The 8,072-nt window shown below is 49.6% G+C and overlaps 1 protein-coding gene across 1 annotated transcript; it reads left to right on the forward strand.

Annotated features, from left to right (window-relative positions):
• The first annotated feature begins 555 nt into the window (after window positions 1–555).
• On the forward strand, window positions 556–7,697 carry LOC128404285 (leukemia inhibitory factor-like). The gene is made up of 3 exons (XM_053369777.1): window positions 556–592; window positions 3,763–3,917; window positions 7,215–7,697. The coding sequence occupies exons 1-3, from the start codon at window positions 556–558 to the stop codon at window positions 7,695–7,697; spliced, it is 675 nt and encodes a 224-aa protein (XP_053225752.1).
• Window positions 7,698–8,072: the final 375 nt, after the last annotated feature.

An 8,072-nucleotide genomic window follows, 5' to 3' on the forward strand; every position in this document is an offset into this window, starting at 1 on the left:
TTTTGGACTACAATTTCCATCAGCCTCAGCTAGAATGGCTGTTACGATGGGCGCTATAGTCTAAATTTGACCTGCTGGCTGGGATGATGGGAAAAGCTGGGCCCTTGGTTGGCAAAAGTCAACCACTGCTTTGAGCTATAACCGCCTGCCCACCCCCCTGGTTTTGACACCAAATCATTGGATCCCTGCTACCATGAGAAGGGGGGTTCGGTAACCCAGTTAGACGCTGGCAAGATAACTGTCTTGGGTGGCTGGCACCTAGGAAACACGATGACCTCGAGGAACTTAATTCGAAGACCTGGGGGCAGGATGTGTTTCCTGTGGGAGACCGCACATTGGGAGACTCATTGAGGCTGGTCCACGGCGCTTCTTCTTTTTCTCGTGTTTTTTTTCCTTCTTCTCTTTTCTTTCCACCACGCAATGTCACACCCTGAAAGCAGAGTTTGGCTAATCAGCAAGCGGGGTGGGGTTGGGAGGAAGAATCAACTTCCACCTTCATTGAGCCATTCGTGAAGGAAGCAGTGGCTGGCTGAACAACCCCGTGGCGGTCTGAGCATGGTGTTGAAGCCCCGGGTGATTGCCGTTTGTCTCGGTACGTGGTGAATCTCGCTCTCTCCTTCCTTTTGCCTGGGATGCTGGCCTATTCTGTGTCTTCTCTTTTCCCTGCTGTTTCTCAAGTTCCTCTTTCCATGTGTGCTACTCAGTTCTAACAGTTATTTTGTGTTGGTTTGTTAATGAGGTGACAAGACAGAGCTAGGCAGATAAGGGGAATGGCTGAAGTACAGAGGGTTGTAGCCAAAGCTAGTCCTGCACAGAGCAGACCCGCTGATATTAATGGGTCTAGGTTAGCCATGTTCATTAATTTCAATGGGTCTACTCTGAGTAGGACTGGCATGGGGTACTGCATTATTTTGTTCCCAGCATCTGGTATGCTGCTCTGTGTGTCGTGGTTGTTTACCTCTAAGAAGCTGGAAACAGAATCCGTGGGGAAGCAGCACTGTGCCCAGCTTTTGGACACACCTTGAGCTCCCTTCCCCAACCTGGTGCCCTCTAGATGTTTCGGACCACAACTCCTATCAGCCACAGCCAGCAATGCAGATATACATATGGAAGCTCAGTGTTTTCACATCCACAAGTGCCCAATCGGACAAATAGTAGCTCTCTAGGGTTTCAGGTCGGGACGCGGGTGGCGCTGTGGGTTAAACCACAAAAGGTCGGCGGTTCGAATCCCCGCGACGGGGTGAGCTCCCGTTGCTCGGTCCCTGCTCCTGCCAACCTAGCAGTTTGAAAGCATGTCAAAGTGCAAGTAGATAAATAGGTACTGCTCCGGTGGGAAGGTAAACGGCGTTTCCGTGCGCTGCTCTGGTTCGCCAGAAGTGGCTTAGTCCTGCTGGCCACATGACCCGGAAGCTGTACGCCGGCTCCCTTGGCCAATAAAGCGAGATGAGTGCCGCAACCCCAGAGTCGGTCACGACTAGACCTAATAGTCAGGGGTCCCTTTACCTTAGGGTTTAAGGTGTAGAGAGGGGGACCTTCTGCGTGCAGAGGTATTTAAAGCATATTTCTCCCACCCCAACAGAGAATCCTGAGAACTGTAGTTCTGGGAATTCTAGCTCTGCGAGGGTAAACTATAATGCCTGGGATTCTTTTGGGGCAGTTGTGTGCTTTAAATCTATGCTATGTATGCCGCCACTGTTTTTAATTGCCACTTTTGCTTTATTTGCAAGCGCAAATTTTTCCAGTAGAACAATCAGTATGTGTGTTACATGTATATTACATACATGTACACACACACACATGTGGTGTAGTGGTTAGAGCATTGGACTGGGACCTGAAGCTCACTGGGTCCAACACTCACTCTCAGCCTAACCTACCTCACAGGGTTGTTGTTTGGATAAAATATGGGGAGGAGGAGAACAATGATGTACATAACCTTGATCTCCTTGAAGGAAAGGTGGAATATAAAAGGATTATATATACATACAAGGGATGCGGGTGGCGCTGTGGGTTAAACCACAGAGCTTAGGACTTGCTGATCAGAAGGTTGGTGGTTCGAATCCCCGCAATGGGGTGAGCTCCCGTTGCTTAGTCCCTGCTCCTGCCAACCTAGCAGTTCAAAAGCACGTCAAAGTGCAAGTAGATAAATAGGTACCGCTCCGGCGGGAAGGTAAACAGTGTTTCCGTGCACTGCTCTGGTTCGCCAGAAGCGGCTTAGTCATGCTGGCCACATGACCCGGAAGCTGTACGCCAACTCCCTCGGCCAATAAAGCGAGATGAGCGCCGCAACCCCAGAGTCGGCCATGACTGGACTTAATGGTCAGGGGTCCCTTTACCTTTACCTTTATATATACATACATGTAATATTTACATACATACATGCATACAACATGCACCCACCAACACACATCTTGAGACCTTAACCCATTATTCCTTTGCAGAGAAATGCCAACAACCTGCTTTAGAAATATCTAATGACCCCCAGCAGTGGGCCTGCCAGAAACTCTTATGCAGTGGTTTTCAGCCAGTGTGCCATGGCACCCTAGGGCGCTTTGAATGATGGTCAGGAGTGCCGTGGGCAACACTAGCCTCTGTCCTTTTTCTTTCCTCCCTCCTCTGATGCCCTCTCGTGTCCCCAAAAGCTTGCACGACTCTTCCTTGCAGCAGCCCTGGCTACAAACTCTCCAGGAAAATGGTGCCTCTGGGGCTGGTTGCCAGGAGTTGAGGTGGCCTTGGAATAAGCAAGCAGGTGGGCGAGGGAGCCCAGCCAGCCAGTCCGCCAGCCCTTGCTGTTGGGAATGGACAGACAAGTGGGAGACTGGGCAGGCAGGTGCTGTGCTGGCTTTTCTTGCCCTGGCAAGGCCTGCCTGGGAGCTGAGTGCCCGGTGCTGAAGGAGAGCCTTTCCACCATGCAGTCCCAGCAGCGCCCGTTGCTGCCACTGCTGCCTCCTAAGGTAAGGTGCTGGCCTCATGTTCACCCTTGCCCAGTCTCCTCTGGGCCACTAAGGCTGGGGGCATCCTCTTCCCAGGCCCCTGTGGGGCAGTGGAGGCACCGCTCTTTGGGGCAGAGTGGGAGATTAGCTCAGAGACCAGTGGCAGTGGTGGCAGCTGCCCAGAGGACTCCCAAGGAGAGGGGAGAAGAGAGGAGGCTGAGGGAACGCTCCATGGGGGGGGGGTGTTTGAAAAAGGTTGAGGGGCTGCAGGCAAGGGGTGACAAAACTGGGATCCTGAGCCCCACAGGGGTGCCACAGAAAGTTCAAGGGAGCCGTGGACTCAAAAAGGTTGAAAGCCTCTGCTCTTGTGGATAAATTCAAAAGATTGCTTGGATGCTGTTGTGCTCATGGAGGAACAATGCTTGCCTGATTATTTTAAATGGCAAAATCTTCTAATTTTTGTGCAAAATGCATTTCCATATACAGTGGTACCTCAGGTTAAGTACTTAATTCGTTTCGGAGGTCCGTTCTTAACCTGAAACTGTTCTTAACCTGAAGCACCACTTTAGCTAATGGGGCCTCCTGCTGCCGCCGCGCCGTCGGAGCACGATTTCTGTTCTCATCCTGAAGCAAAATTCTTAACCTGAAGCAGTATTTCTGGGTTAGCGGAGTCTGTAACCTGAAGCGTATGTAACCTGAAGCGTATGTAACCCGAGGTACCACTGTATCGTTGAATGACTCGCAAGTCTGCTTGCCTTGGGAGTTCAGAGATGGCCGTCTTCCGTGGACCCTGCCTCTCTCACTTGCTCCTTGTCTCTATCTTCTCATCCAGTCGTGGTGGCCCCACTCGTTCTCGTGGGTGTGACGCCGGTGAATTCCAGCTCCAGCTCCTGCCAACCCTGCTTTGCTGGTTCAGAGACCCTCTTCCAAACAAAGCGACTGGTTATGTCGATGAGGAGGCCTGCCCGGAAACTCTACAAGTCCTATGTAAGTAAACTGGGATTGATTCACTCGGACATCCTACAAGGGGATCTAACAGAGCAATGCCTACTCGGAAGTAGGGGTGTAAGAAGGAATCACTTGCTATCCTACCCCTGCATTCCTCACATACAACTCTGTTTACATTCTGTTGCAGTTTGCCTTCTGCAAAAACGATGTTATCTGTCCCGCTGTGGCGGAATTACATAATTTAGATCATTTGTGTGCTCAGTTAGTTACATAAGATACACCTCTTTACCCTGACTTACGACACTTGAGATGGATATTTTTAGAACCCACTTCATTTCTGGTGTTGTAAGTTGTTTTCAACATGCTGTTTTAGTTGTTGGGCTTCTGGGTGAAGGTCAGGCAGTTAATATTATTGTTAATTATTATTCAGTATAGTGGGTCATCTTCTAATTTTGCACAAAACACATTTCTGTATGCCGTTGAACGGCTCCAAGCTGTCTTCCATTGCCATAATAATAATAATAATAATAATAATAATAATAATAATAATAATAATAATAATAATGTTGTCATTATGTTATTCCACCACATCAATTTCAGTGCCGACGAAACAATGCAAGTGTGTTGGTGGTGAGGAATGTAATCAAACACATCTTGTTTGTGGACTGAAACCAAACCGTAGCAATTTCCACTCCCTGTTTCCATCAGAATTTCCCCACACCCCTCTTCAGAAGTCAGTCCTATTGAATTCAGTGGGGCTTACTCCCAGGTAAACGGGGTTAGGACTGCAGTCCAAATCACAGTTCCCCAGTCTGGTGCCCTCCAGATGTTCTGCACTTCCAGAAAAGCACCAGAAAGAAACATTTCTTTGTCAACCAATAATACAGGTAGCTGGGTTTTATTTCAACCCTGGGGACAGGATACTGGGTTGTAGTCAATGTTAGTCCCCCTCAGAGTAGACCCATTGAAATTAACAATATTGACAGACAATAGATTCATTAATTCCAATGGGTTTGCTCAGAGTAGGACTAGCAGTGGTTACAACCCACTGGAGGCAGCAGGCAAGAACATACAAATCAGAGGAGAATGGATTAGGAGGAGCAAGAAGCCACTACTGTTGCCCTCCAGTATCTGCCGCCAGAGGCGGTTGGCTCACTTTGCCTAAGGATAGGGCCGGCCCTGCTACTTCTGTTCACTTGCATGCCCGCACAAACCTGTCAACGTATGCAACCCACACTTGTGTTTTGACACAAATCTGCGGGACAGCCTGGCACAGAAGGTCACATTCTGTCACACCACAACAGGAAGTTGCTATGCTATGACATACTTCCTACTGCCCTTCCTGTTTGCCTGTTGCTGCTGCTCATTCCAGCAACCCCAGTGGTAGAGAAATCCTGCCCTCTTCAGATTTTTTTTTGCTTTGCCCTACATTTTGGCGATATCAGCTGTTTGAATCAGTGATGGCTGGCACCCAGTGGGATTGGTGTAGGGAGGAAGACAGCACAGCCAACAGCAGGTGGCGACAGAGCCAACGACAGGCGGAGCCAACTAATCCTAGTTTCGTCCCCCACTGAGGACTCAGCTATATAGCTGCAAATAAAACGTTTTAAGCGTGTTTGGAGTACAATATACAATGTGACACTAGATGGCGATGGTGAGCCATATGGAAAATTCAATGTGTTTTTAAAAACGCCTTTTAAAAAGAGCATTTTCAGAACGGTTTTTATCTGTGTGTAGAACCCACCTGAGTCCTACAAGGGCAACCCTGAGACTAAGCCCACATTCAAAGCACTATGATACCACTCAGACAGACACAGCTTCCTCCAGAGGATCCTGGGAACTGTAGTTTGTCAAGGGCAAGGCCAGCCAAAGACATTTTGTTGCTTAACGGAAAAAAGAAAATCTGCCACTGCTGCCTATATCTCTCTGCTGCCACCTGAGGTGACTGGAGGTGGCCCGGGAAAGCCCTGGCGCATTGACGGTAGCGGGGGAGAGAAAAGGAGGCTGGAGGGGAGTCGGCAGTACTGGCCTTGCTCTTGCCAGGTGGCGGCGAATGACACACTCCTCTGAGGGCCTTCAGAACAGCAGAAGAGGAGAAAACGAATCTAGACAGTGGCTATGGAGGCTCCTCAGATCTGCTGTACACCCAGCTGTCCCCAGCCTGCTGCCTGAGGCAACTGCCTCAGCAGGGCTAATAGGTGGGCCGGCCTTGGTGAAGGATGATGAGAGTTGCTGGGGGACCCATATTCCCTTCCCAGAGCTACAATCGAGAGTGATTTAACAATCAGTCCCTCTTCACAGGGAACTCTGGGAATTGTAGATCTGAGACAGGGAGCCGCCTAACAACTTTCAGCACCCTTAACAAACTACAGGTCCCAACCCCCTGGATTGGTTACAAAAAGCAGGCAGACAGGTTCGTGCTGGCTGAGGACAGACTGAAGTGGAGAGGGCAAGCACCCTATTTGCCCTAATAGAATAGAATTATAGAATTTGAAGGCACCATAAGGGTAATCTAGTCTAATCCCTTGCAAAGGAGGTATATTTTGTCCAATGTGGGGCTCGAATCCACGACTCTGAGATTAAGGGTCTCACACTCTACTGGCCGAGCGATCCACAGGGCTAGACCAGTCTCTGTTGGTTTGAATTAAAAGACATACGCCAAAAATGACTTTTTAAACTTTTTTATTTTGAATTTTTGTTATAAACAAAAGCATGTAGGCACCGAAAAAGCAGGTAGGTAACAAAGAAAACGGGACGCGGGTGGCGCTGTGGGTTAAACCACAGAGCCTAGGGCTTGCTGATCAGAAGGTCGGCGGTTTGAATCCCCGCGATGGGGTGAGCTCCCATTGCTTGGTCCCTGCTCCTGCCAACCTAGCAGTTCGAAAGCATGTCAAAGTGCAAGTAGATAAATAGGTACCACTCTGGCGGGAAGGTAAATGGTGTTTCCGTGCGCTGCTCTGGTTTGCCAGAAGCGGCTTAGTCATGCTGGCCACATGACCCGGACGCTGTCTGCGGACAAACGCCGGCTCCCTCGGCCAATAAAGCAAGATGAGCGCCGCAACCCCAGAGTCGGCCACAACTGGACTTAATGGTCAGGGGTCCCTTTACCTCTAAAAAAGAAAAAGCAACGCAGAGTTGCAGAATGAAATATAAGAGCAGCAAACCTCTGCGCCAAATTACAATAATACTTCACTGAATATCAGGTGGGATTTAAATACCCCCACCATAGTGAAGAACAGGAAGTCAGAGGGATATGGGAAGATAATATATTCAAAGAAGCGAAGCCAGTCTTCATCAATATGCCCATAATTGACTTGCCTCTGATTTTGTCTCTAGTTGACCCATATGGGGTTGATGCAAGATGCGGACCAGCTTTGCAGCATGACGCCAGTTCCCTGGTTCCCACATAGCAATATCGCTAGGAAACCGCAGAATCTTATGCTGCAGGAGTTGTACAGGACAGCACTCTGTTTGAAAGACTCCCTCTTGCTCATCAGAGAGCAGCAAAGCAGACTGACTGGTCCCCATGAGGCGTTGCACAGCCAATTGGAAAAAGCCCAGCAGCAAGTGAGCGGCCTGGTCACCAATACTCAGTGCACCCTCTGCCTGCAGGGCCTGACTCTGCCCGCCGTCACCCTCCCAGCGAGACCCACGGACCCATCGGCCTTCCAGCAAAAGATTGACGGCTGCCGGGTGCTCCGGAACTACTCCAAGCTGATTGGCGGCTTGGCAAAGGCCTTCAGAAAGCACCTAGCTAAAGGGAAAGGGGCAGAGCGTCAGAAAACGAGAAACAGGACTAAGCCGGCTGCAGCTTTCTGACTGACTCATCAAAAGCGTGTTCTTTTTCAAAAAGGAAAAGAAACATGGAATTTCATCAGCCTCCCCCGAAAGACAATAATAACTCAGAAGGCATCTGCATGCAAGACCAGCCCAAATGCAGAAGCGGTGCCCTCAAGACATGAAGAGGCCTTTGGGTGACATGTTTCAAAACACAGATTATGGCCCTTTGTTGCTGACTTAGAGACACAGTGGACTGCCTTATAGCGCAGGCCACCTAGCTCAGTATTGTCTACACTGACTGTCAGCAGCTCTGCAGTGTCTCAGACTAGGTCTCTCCCAACTTTACCTGAAGATGGCGGGGACTGAACCTGGCGTCCTCTCCATGTGGGTCAGATGCTCTAACCACTGAGCTAG

This window comes from Podarcis raffonei, chromosome 16 (assembly GCF_027172205.1).
Source record: "Podarcis raffonei isolate rPodRaf1 chromosome 16, rPodRaf1.pri, whole genome shotgun sequence".
Lineage (NCBI taxonomy): Eukaryota > Metazoa > Chordata > Lepidosauria > Squamata > Lacertidae > Podarcis > Podarcis raffonei.